Below are 12185 nucleotides of genomic sequence, written 5' to 3'. Positions count from 1 at the left end.
GTGAGTGTTAGAGAGATAGCACGAGAGCTAGGCATCGGTCGTGAGATGGCTCGTTTGATTTTGGTGGACAATTTGTGTATGCGACGTGTCAACGCCCGGCTTGTTCCGATTCACCTCAATTTGTTCAACATTATCAACGATTTTAAGGCCAAACATTCAATAAATACCATCGAACAGCCACCGTATTCACCTGATCTTGCACCGTGTGACTTTTTCCTGTTTCCCAACCTCAAATTACCACTCAGAGGAACGCGTTTTGAATCCATAGAAGACGTAAAACAGAATTCGCAGAGGGAACTCAAAGCCATACCGGAAAGCGCCTATAAAAAATGTTTTTATGATTGGAAGAAACGTTGGCATTTGTGTATCGCTTCTAATGGAGCATATTTTGAAGGAGATAAAATAAATATTGATGAAGGTTAAGAATTTTGCGTTTTATTTAAAATTTCCCGAAAACTTTTCGGTCACAATGTAGTTTGATAACCTGTCAAAAGCTTCTACAACTTAGAAACGGTACACCCTTACACTCGCCATATTCTCCAGACCTGGCATTATCTAATTAATATTTTTTCGGTTGGAATATGACTTTTTAGGCGGTAAAACCTTTTCTTCACAGTAAGAGATGTACTGGCAGATAGATTGCATAAGGCGTTAGACTAGCATGGTTAATATCGTATAAAATTCAAAAAAATAAAACCAGAATATTTTCCAAACATTAATTACATATATGTAGAATATTTTATATAATAATATCGAAATAAGCGTAATAAGTATATATTGGTATAAATATTTATGAGATATTACTTCGAACTCCCGACAACTAGCTTCCACAAATAAAATAGTGTTGCCATCCTTTTACATATATACTACAATAAATGTGTGCTCTTTTAATAAGTTCTTAGTAAGTACAATATTCTTCATTATTGCTCTTCAATTGTATGTAACAATTAGATACATCTATTTACTGTTGATGGTTTCCATATAAGAATTTCCACCTTTAAAGCCGGATATCTCAAAAATTGAGCAATATCTTCGTATAGAGCAATTCCGATTTCCTGTGAAATCGGAATTGTGTCATACACAACACGCGCTAGATTTAGGTTATGATACACATCCTGCAAATCTATTTAAATTTTTATATGATTTGTATATCACATCAACTTACATGTTAGTGAATCATTATGGCCTTGGAGGAACATAATATTTAAAACCCAGTAATTGCATTAAAAATTTTTATTAAGTACAATTTTGATGCAATTTATTCCACTTTTACAAAGTTAATTTGATTTAATTAAGGATTGTGCATCGATAGCCTACAAGACTTTGCTTATACCATATTTAGTGAAAGATACATCGGATTTTGTTGTATGCCAAGATATTTTCCAAAAAAACTGCGACATTCCTAGTACTTTAATTTTAATTTTGTGTAGAGTGGAATACCCTCCCTTTCGACAACTCCTTGTTGACGCTCAAATTCTCCAATCTTTACCAAATAAGCAGGTTTCTCCAAATGAGGACGCTCCTTATAGAAATCGACCAATTTTTGGGTTGTACTGAGATGATTAATGCCCTTGAATAACTTTGAGAAAGAAGCAATATCTTCGGGAAATGTAGTTGTGATGGGCTCCCGCCTTGTAGTAGGTAGCCATGGTCGTTGTGAAACTGGTATTGTTCTTCCAAACGCAACAGAAGAATATTTCTCTGGTATTTCCTCTAGTCGGTCCTTAATTGCTTTATTGTATTTGTACTCGAGCGTGCTCTGCAGTGAAAAGTAAAAAAAATGTATAAATTATTGTCAAATGTGAGTAAGTCTGAGCTAAGATGCACTGCATTACCCACCTCTGGTAAATTTAATTTGGTGGCAACAGTTTTCGGCAACGCTTTTATGTGCTTTGGATTGGTTTGTATCGTGGCTAAAAATGTTTTGTCTGCTTCAATGGCGAAAAGTGTCTTTAAGTTTTCCTTCGTCAGTGCGGTTTCTAGGTTAGGAGTGCCAATAGAATTTAACCAATCACAAAAACGCTCTGCCGCCTATTAGAGAAAGTGTATATTATTATTATTGCTTTTGTCGTTATCAGTGTATTATTAGTTATGAAAAGTGTACACTCACCGCATCCATTAATTCCACAGCCTGCTCATCCAGAGTCTTCTCTAATAACGGTATTTCCATATCATATATTTTTGTATTCCATTTAATGCGATCCTTACGTTGCTGATTTAGATATGTTGTTTGCCAGTTTACTGACTGCTTCGATTGAGTTTCCTCTACCTGTTGTGGCGTTTCCAAAACTAGTGTGAAACCTTTATGATTTTCTTCTAAGAATTCAACTTCAGAACACTCGCTTTCAGTAAATGACGCCTATTTTGTGATTAAAATAATTCTTATTGTGGACAAGATATACCTTCAAAAAATATATAATAAAATTACTTTTTGTCGTTTATCAGAATCGCTGCTATATTCCTCTGCTTCATCATCAGAGTCAACTTGCTTTTTAATTGGTTCTATGAAAAAAGCATACTTATCAAAGTCCTTATATTTATATGGGATAATTGCAGATACACGATTACGCAACTTTTTCGGCAAGGTCAAAGCGTAGTCTAGTACTTTGATATGGTTTTCCTTTATTGCGGTCTCACAATTTTTTTCGATGCTGTCCAAAAATTCTCTCCAGTTTTCGGTTTCCATTTTAGTTCCCACCTACACACTCTACTTCACTCCAAATTATTTCAAGACGTAATGTTGTGTTAATTAAAAAACGCATAAATAAAAAATTATAAAAATGTAAAATTACAAAAACTTCAATAAAAATAATTACATTTAATATGAAATATAATTTTACTTTTTAAACATATTTTATTTGTATTTTTTCCAAAGTCAAAGAAAACTTGTTTTTCTATTGTTATGGCAATGTGCTTTATACAAAATGCGCAAGAAACAGGGTTGATTTTATTGAAGGATACTTAAAGTGCAGAGCTTTAAGCTTTGCAAGTCTTCGTTTCCAGTTTAGTCAAGACACGCACCAGCTATTCATACTGCTCCAAAGCTCTTTTCATCCTTTTGCGGTAGTCCTCAGAAAGATTTCTTTATTTAATTTCGAAAAAGTGTTTCCTTCCATGACATTTAATACCATAAAGCACACAGACCAATCTAAAAAGAAGCTTTTGTAACTATCCAGTGATTCCCAAATCATTTTAAAAAATTCCTGATATCACATAAAATTTAAATAATTTATGTTATAAATAAAAAAAGATATCATTTAATTTTCGAATTATAACATATACTTGTTTTTTCACGAATATATTTTTTTACTTCAAATCTTTTAACGTGAAAGACGATAAAAGTGTATGAATCTTGTTATATATTAATCCCTTATTACTAGACCAGAAACCTCTCTAACAATAGAACGTGAACTGTGGATATGACTTTCAACTTAATTTGGATTCGTAAATCCATTATACAGCGAAATCATAAAGGAAGCCAAAAAGATTGTGTGAAATCAATAATTAATGAATTATTAATAAAGAGTTTCCAAAAGAGTTTGACTATTCATTGTAATGGAAAACTCTTATCTGCAAAAGATGGACTACAATAATAAAATTTAAAAATAATTTTCTTAAAAAATTATAAATACAACAAATAACAAAACAAGATCAGTTAGTGATAAATCAATATATTCATATTTCTATGTACCAGAGGCGAGGCGTCAAATGGCTCAGAGTGTTCACTGAACACCTTAACAAAGCTTCCTTTTTAGATCTTTTTTTTTATTAGGTAAATAATCTCGCTATTTTGTTACTTAACATTTTTTATAATAGCTGTTCCAAACATAAACACAAAACGTACAATACAAACAAAATCACACATATGTTAGTTACACCCAACATTACTTATAATTAATATAAGAGAAAACACATTCCTATTAAAATATACTAAGGTTCAGAATAAAAACTGCACCGCGCTGCTTACAAAGCATGCAAATGAAATAACATTCACATTGGGACTATGTTCAATATTGAATACACAACACAAAACATACAAACAAATATAAAAATAATAGAGAAAACACGCCCTGCATATTACGTACATATTTGTACGTAAAATAATCATAACTCTTAAATTAATGCGTGCGAGAGGTTCAATAAAAAAGTGAACCTCCAATGTTATGCAAAGTAAATACAAAAGAGAATAGAATTGACTGAGTGAAAATCGCTTTACATTTGACGAGAGGTTCAATCGACCAAATTGAACCCCAAGTTCATAAAAAGCGTGCAAATATAATCAAAGTCACGGTTGCCGTTTTATATGGGCAAATGGTTAAAAAAAAAAATGAACCGCTCATAGTAAATACAAAGTAAAAGAGTAAATGAATGCATGACAGTGTCTTACTCTTATGTTGAGGTTGAAAATAAACCCAAAATAAAGCCATTATTGTAATTTTATACTAGCAAATATAAAAGTAAAGAAAAAAATTAAAGAAATTTGAAGTGAAAAATAATATTTAGAAATGGATAAATGTGTGATTAAAGATTTGATTCAGATATCTTTTCTTAAACGATCTTTTGAAAAAAAGATTCATTTTAATTCATAAAATGAATAGACCAACTCCAGATATGTGGAATTTGGTACCTGATGTAAAAATGTCGAAAACTGTGGTGGTAAGTCGACGTTTTCCTACAGCTATTTACCATAAAAACTAGTGGATCACAGGCTGCGAACATTTAAATAAATTGTTTTGATGGTCTTGTATGCTATTTGCTTGTGGAAAGGACAAAACTCAGGAGTAGGGGGAATATGTTATAGTTGGAATTCTGTTTTGATCAAATTGTGTTCACCTAGCCAAAAAACTAACGTCACGCTACTGCTAAGTACATACATATATAGTGTATTGGTTACTACAGTATTTTCTATAAAAAAAGGCAAGCTTTATGATAACTTGAGTGGAAAAGCTAACATAGGTACATCGAAATGATTTTTATAGGTATATGTAAAAACTAGGCTAAAATACATTCGTTTGATATATAAAATACATTCTTTTAACTAAGCTCTGCTTTTTTCACACAATATCAAATGCAACTCCAATATAGGTGCTCCTCCGCTTTTCCAACATTTCAATACGTCGTTTACAAAGGAATGCGTCAAGACTTTAAAAATTTCTTTAATAGGACAATGTATGCGTAAATGTGGAATAACTCATGTACTTGCTATGTCACATTCAGTCAAAAATGGAGAAATACTTGAAACACCCCCAAATCTCTACTAAGGGACAAAAGAACCCTACCCTTAGTTTTGTTTTAATAATCAATTGACTATAACCTCTTTTTTTTATTCGAAATATATTTCTTGTCATTGGAAACAATGTAGTTTTTATTTAGAAATTAAATAATTCAGAACAATAATTATGAATAATAATAATAATTCTATAGTTTTCACTTTGATCAGTGTTCATATAAAGGTATATTTTAATTTTCTCTTGTATGAATTTTGTATTAATTGTAATTAATATTTAAAATATTTCAAACATTTTCGTTAGAGTCACTAAGTTGACATTGAGTTGTTTCAATTTTATTGTCATTTTCTATTTCTTGCACTGTATCTTTATGACTTGTTTCGAGTTCCAGACTCCTGAAAATATTAAAGACATATATGTTTATGTAATTTATTAATAATTTATAAAAAAATTGTTCTCAAAATAAAATAATTATACTTAATCAAAATTATTGATAATTACTCAAAATCAAAATGGAAACTCCTCTCGGCGTAGTCATTATTTTCTGGTGAACCAGAAATGCAATTAATGTATTGCTGCTCACTCCAAAACTTAGGATTCTTAAAATACAAAGAAATGTTCAAGTCATATCATTTATTTTTTACAATAATCTTATCACAGTATATACTTACTATTATTTCAATTTCATCTTGTAATCCACTTAATTGATAGTACAAAGTTATTGGTTTACGCTTAAGTTTCTTAATGAGATCCATTGCTTCATATAAAAAACTACTATTTAAATCGCAACAACAGGTAATATCAATCTCTCTCAACTGAGGACAAAACTCAATGAACCGTAATAAATTAGATTTCGACACGCTTGTGGACATGCGGAACCAGAGCGACTTCAAATTTTTCATGTTCGCGTACTTTTCCAATCGGACATCATCAAAATGATATCCACAAAGTGCTAAGTGTTCTAGTTTGCAATAATCAAATATTTTCAAATTTTCATCCCAATTTTCTATCAAGTTCATATAATAATGATCCATGCTCATACCAATGATGCGATTACTTGCTGAGTTTATTATATGAAAAAACTCCACAGTTGGAAAAACTTTAAAATTGAACGTATCTATATGCTCTATGGAAGTACAATTTATATTAAAATCAAATAGTACGACAACTGTTTTTAGCTTTGGTAGTTGTAAAATATTATGAACCACAGGGACTAGGGTGTTACGATTTAGTTTCAAAACCTCTAAGTTGTTACAACAATCAATATGCGTTAGTAGTAATTCGCTCACATTAAAGTTGCGTATGTCGAGGACCCTTAACATTTTGAGCTCAATGCAAATGTTGGCGAGATGATCATTATACAATTCAAAGATCTTGTCTTCTTTTTCGTATAAATGCAATTCCTCTAAACTGCGGAAAGATGTGAGGTACTGCCCGGTTATATCATCACAGATGCGCAAATACTTTACGTTTGGAAACAGCTTGGCTAATTCATATATAAAGGTCATACCAATTATACTTATATATTGGAGAGAGTTGTAACCGTCCCTTGATATAACACAACGTTCGACACTGTGGAAACCTTTTGCAACAAATTTTTTTAGCTCATTCGGAATTTGATAGATTCCATCAAAATCATGTTTAAATTCCTTTATGTATGGTTGCATGATATTTAAAAAATATTGACAATCCCCGGTTTGTGGAAGCATGGCATTCCATTGTGAAAAGTCTAACGTCAGATATTTTTTATTTCTGCGCCATACGTTTTTGCAAACCACAAAAAAGTGAGTACATACTTTGGATACTTTTATTTGATCTTCTAAACTTAGCATATTGAATATCTGCAGTAAGCAATCTTCATTTAAATCCGTTAATTGTAAAGAAACTAAAAACATATCAATGATTTAACTGTGTTCCAAACAAAAAAATCAAAATAAAATTAACTTACTGGTATTAACTTCAACATCCATATTTTTAAGTTTTATTAGATCTGTGCCAAAGAATAATGATTACCAACCACACAGCTAGGGTTTTAGTAAAATGAGACTTTCCTGTTTACTGCGATATGAAATAAACGAAAAAAAATTAAAGTCATATAGCTAAATCAGTCTTTAAAATCAATAGAACAAAAATTAAATAAATGGGTCTATTCACACCAACGGCAACTTGACGACTTTAATCAATTTCTGATAGAATAGGGAAATCCAAAGATATTACACCTTAATTTCGACGACAACTTGACGACTTAAATCACTTTCTGATAGAAGTGGGACGGCAAGAATTATGATTATATGATTATATGATTGCTACCTTTTGCGTCTAGCGCATAACACGTTAACCACAGTGGTTAATCAGTGAAAATGGTTTAATTGTCTTTCGATATATTCTTCATGATTATCAATACCTTTTTGCATCCGATTGAACCAATTTTCGAAACAGTTTTGTCACTCTGAGGTTGGTATCTCCAAAAGCAGGATTTTGTATGTCTCAACAGCCTGTTCGGGCGTAGAATAACGCTCCCCACGTGTTTTTCTTCAATGCTTGGGAACAAGAAGAATTTATTGGGTGCTTAGTCGGGACTGTAAGACGAATGACATTCGATGTTTTGAGTGCTCAACAATTCTTTTATTTGAGGTGATGTGTGGGATCTCGCTTTGTCGTGGTGCAGGCTGATAGTCCTTCAACGGTTGGCCCAATTCTCCAAAGATATCCGGCAAGCAAATGGTTGTACAACAAACCAGAATTGACCATTTTATGTCAATTGATAAATTCAAGTGGTTCAATTGCGATATGACCGGTTCTTCTGAAAAAACTGTGTTTGTGTGCTTGAAGTTGCTCCGTCCGAGGACAACTTTTCTCGAGTTCTGTTCAGTTTAAAAGACTCAAACTGTGGACTAGGTAGACTTGTCATGATGCATAAACATGTTTTCAGTCACCTCGGCCATATTTTTTCACTATTTCCTTGCAGCAATCAACTCGTGCCTTCTATTGGTCGATTAACAAATTATGAAGAATCCGATGGGTACATATCTTTGGGACATCTTAATATATATGTAAAATTAAATGTGTGCTAGTCCCACTAATACCGAAGGACCCCTCTATATTTCGGTATATAACATGCCGACCCATCCCATTTCTGTCACTGCATCGATGTTTTCTGGTATAGCAGCTGTTCTTGGACAACGTTCACGAAATTTGTTGTGGAAAAACGGCGATCACGGTGGAACTCATTGAACCAGAGCTTTACAGTCGCTAAGTTTTACAGTGGTGTGACATCACGAAATATCGAACTAAGTTGATAGATTATCTTTCCGGATAATCTGCCTCGAAAATCATGAAAAATAATCGCACGAAAATGTTTATTATTAAATTCAATTTTTTCGCAGACACAGTTTAGAATCGATGTAAACAATGCAAAAGATTTTCAAATGCCAAGTTGCCGCTGGTATGAATTGAACCAATAATCCACCAAACGTTTCTGTGATATAAAATGCTATATTGTAAACTTGTAAACTCCACATCTTATTATGTCGAAGCTAGTTGAACTAGAGCACTTTTACTCTCTATTAACTGCGAGGTATCTTCAAAACCCCTCTTTACGCCTTGACTGGATTACTGTTTATCACTTCATCAGACTAAGCAATCTTATTAACAATAAATTTATTTAAATCACGAATTAGCTTTGGGTTTTCAGTGTTAATCTTTGATTTTAAAATGTTGGCTGTATAACGTGGACTTATAGTCAACATAATGAATCAATTACCTTTCTACAAAGAAACTAGAGTGGTAATCTCTTTAACATCTCAATGGAGAATAAATTTATTTTGTTTTATTACTCACACATAATTTTTAAATTTATGAACTCATTTTTATTTATTATAATATTAATACATATTTCATAATATAATAGACTACTTAAATTTATATTTTCGTAATAGGTTATTTTATTTGTAATATAATTAATCAAAAAGTATTAGTTATGCATAAGTATTTGAAGATTTAAAATTTTAAATTAGAATACAGCATCGTTATAGAATACGATTCGGTCAATCTTTCCTTATAAGAAAGAATTCATTAAGAATGAGAGGGATGAAGAGTGTCTGGGAGCCTTATAAATCTTTTTGGATTGCAGTTTAAGAATGTATGTTTTTGAAATGATAGTATGATCATTGTAAAAAAACTTAAACTGACTGGACGAGGGTCTACTGAAAATAAACTCAATCTTCCAAACTAAGACCCTACGTTTATTTAAAATTCTGCTGTATTAATTATGAGCTGGTGACTTATGGAATCGTCCAAAGTTTATCCTTAAACGTAGTATGTTGGTTAATTTAGAAATCACTGTATGTGATCCTTCAATCCTGTAATATTCACGAAGAAAACCTTGTTTCTAATGCCGCTCAGAATATTCTCTAAGTAATATTGTACTCTAAATATTATTGGCAGCCACTCCAAAGTGGTACCTTTAAGCTTTCAGTCCCTTTGTCCTCTGCTTACTGTATTGTAAATATCGATATCTGCAAAATTTATAAATTTCGGATGTTAGTCAATAGAAGATATTTTTTTTTTATTTCTCTTTGTTTCACATACGCAGATAAGCTATCAATAATTTTCTTTTATACGTTTACAAATTTGTTGAAAAATATTGTACAAAGAGAAAAATATTAATTTCATAGTCTAAATATGTCTTCAGAAAAATAAAGTTTTATTCTTGCAGATTACAGGAAAACGTTGAGAAGTACCCGTATTCGTCAAAGTACGGTACTATATTCATGCTTTATTACATGCGTTTTGATATCGTGAGAGGTTTTAGACAAAGTGGTCTCATATAACATCCTGTAATCTATTTAATTTATTTTTTGAAGTGACTATTCTCCGGGCAGATGTTTAACGTTATGGCACAATATTTTGTATCTGTAGACGAAATTGGCGTCATTGAGCGTATTAAGCCTAATGTTTATTCGCGTCTTTCCTCCTATCAATTCTGTGAAAATAATAACGGTGAATGGGGTCAAAAAGAAGTACACATTGATTACTGTTAGAACTGTACATCGTTGGGATGGTTAGAAAGTTTTTGACGACTATACTTTCAACGTTATTAAAAAATAACGATTATATACGAAAGATATCATATTTATTTGTGAAAACAAGACCACTGATGATGGGTATATAAAATACTCAGTATGGGTGTATGGTCATCTAAAAATTCAACTATCAAATAAATAAAATTTGTTGTTGTTGTTATTCAGTACTGTTTAAAATAATTATCCATTAATATTAACGACTATATCGACTTGCATATCAGATAAGGAATTGCCATTTGCTTATGAGAATTACTATGGGGTCACTAGTCAGTTGCCACAAAACCCTCTCGACCGACAAAATTTATATTCTTTATGTAATTCATCATAACTAAATATGAACATTAACACAAAATGATAAAAATTAGCACTAGAAGTATTCAATGTAAGTTTCTATGAAAATCTTATGAATTGGCAAGCGCTAAGGTATCCGAATAAAGTATGAACTATATAAAATTTTATAAAATAAAATTTTATAAAATTATTTCGCAAATTACGAAATCGATTTCCTCTGCATACTTCTGTCGTTATAAGGGAAAATGATATATCAGTGAAAAACACGTCTATAACACTGAATTCAGGACACTGCAGGAAAGTCTCTGTGACTATAGGCACTTGAACAGTAGAAGCGGTAAAGCAAGATTGATAATGGAGTCAAAGATTTTTTATAAAAACAAGAGAACCAGTTAACTTTAGATTTAAACACTTGACATATATAATCTTTTCACAAATTGGTTAAATCTAATATATTTTATTTGAATATATTATGTTATATATTAGATCTATATATTATCTATATAATATATTCATAAATAGGAGCTTCATGGTAAGTCAATCAATTGCAACCATTAACTGGTCTTATCTAAGTTGACTTTTGCCTGGTTCACAATATGGGTCGAGACTTCGAAGCTATAGAAAATGAATTAAGTTCTGCAATTGAGTTTCATACATTTAAGGTTACTTTTGCTTGATTTCTACTGCAATTTTATTGCACTTAATTTTGAATTGTAAATACAATATCTTTTATGTCTATGGCAGTTGTATTCCGTTTAAAATTAAAATGTTATTTGCCAGGACAACATGGAAGCTGTTCTTCTCATTATTGAGATCATTAATATATATATATACTATATCAATTTTATAATATTTGAAGTTTTACAGTACATTTATAAGAAATCTGCCCTATCGTCCATATACAGTACACGCTCGGTATTCGCGACGACTCAGTTATTGCTTCAGCTTAATTTTTAGCATTGTAGGTTCTATTTTCTCTACTTTTATTTATTTTTTTTTCTAATTGTAATATGTATATCTACCTCCCTAGTTTGATTGCAATGCTTTGCCACATTTTTTGTTTCAAGGTAAGCAGTAATAAGGGAAGAAAGAGAATTTTGGAGTTTAATTTTATCAGTTTATATATGTCTGTTCTGGTGTTTGTAGAGAATTATTTCCGAAGAAAGTAATGAGGAGCAAATAGAATTATCATAAACGGAGGCGGAGGATTCATATGACAAAAGTCTCAAATTGTTTTACGTGATTCCCTGCCTTGATGGCTCAACATCACGGTGCTCTTAACACACGTATTAATATAAGCGCCAATCAACGCCCCATTGGAATAGCCTTCCTTATTCCGCCGGTACCAATGAACAAATTCATGTAAGTCATAACTTCCACCTTGGTGAGATGAGAGGCCTACCTATAATCTCTGCTATAATTTGGGCTGTAGCACTCGGTATGAAACGCACTCCACGGCGAACGAATGATAGTCCAATACCAAATCATTCTTCCCGCGTACGTTTGAGTTTTAACCACAATTACTACGAAGCCAACAACAATGGTCAGTACAGCCGAAGCTGCGGGCCACTGACCCCTGCAG

At 31.9% G+C, this 12185-nt stretch overlaps 2 protein-coding genes across 2 annotated transcripts; both read right to left on the bottom strand.

The window, feature by feature from the left end:
- Positions 1-1241: 1241 nt before the first annotated feature.
- LOC119670210 lies at positions 1242-2803 on the bottom strand. The gene is made up of 4 exons (XM_038080385.1): positions 2429-2803; positions 2111-2359; positions 1840-2031; positions 1242-1759 (listed from the first exon to the last, which is right to left on the bottom strand). Exons 1-4 carry the CDS (start codon positions 2684-2686, stop codon positions 1403-1405), a joined length of 1056 nt encoding a protein of 351 aa, XP_037936313.1. The 5' UTR covers positions 2687-2803; the 3' UTR covers positions 1242-1402.
- Positions 2804-5439: 2636 nt separating this feature from the next.
- On the bottom strand, positions 5440-7245 carry LOC119670205 (the record flags this gene model as incomplete). The annotated part of the gene is given in 4 exon segments (XM_038080372.1): positions 5440-5623; positions 5730-5827; positions 5900-7113; positions 7177-7245. Coding segments are annotated over 4 exon segments (1443 nt in total). The 3' UTR covers positions 5440-5514.
- Positions 7246-12185: the final 4940 nt, after the last annotated feature.

This window comes from Teleopsis dalmanni, chromosome 1, assembly GCF_002237135.1.
Source record: "Teleopsis dalmanni isolate 2A chromosome 1, ASM223713v2, whole genome shotgun sequence".
Lineage (NCBI taxonomy): Eukaryota > Metazoa > Arthropoda > Insecta > Diptera > Diopsidae > Teleopsis > Teleopsis dalmanni.
The sequence above is the reverse complement of the archived record's forward strand: the minus strand, read 5'-3'. Positions and strand labels throughout refer to the sequence as shown.

What these genes read in the sequence shown, in the direction of transcription:
- LOC119670210 (XM_038080385.1), bottom strand. Translation starts at nt 2,686, where the DNA reads ATGGAAACCGAAAACTGGAGAGAATTTTTGGACAGCATCGAAAAAAAT. An exon ending in ATTCTGATAAACGACAAAAA is followed by an intron (nt 2,360 to 2,428) that starts GTAATTTTATTA and finishes ATCACAAAATAG; the next exon opens with GCGTCATTTACTGAAAGCGA. An exon ending in CTGTGGAATTAATGGATGCG is followed by an intron (nt 2,032 to 2,110) that starts GTGAGTGTACAC and finishes TTTCTCTAATAG; the next exon opens with GCGGCAGAGCGTTTTTGTGA.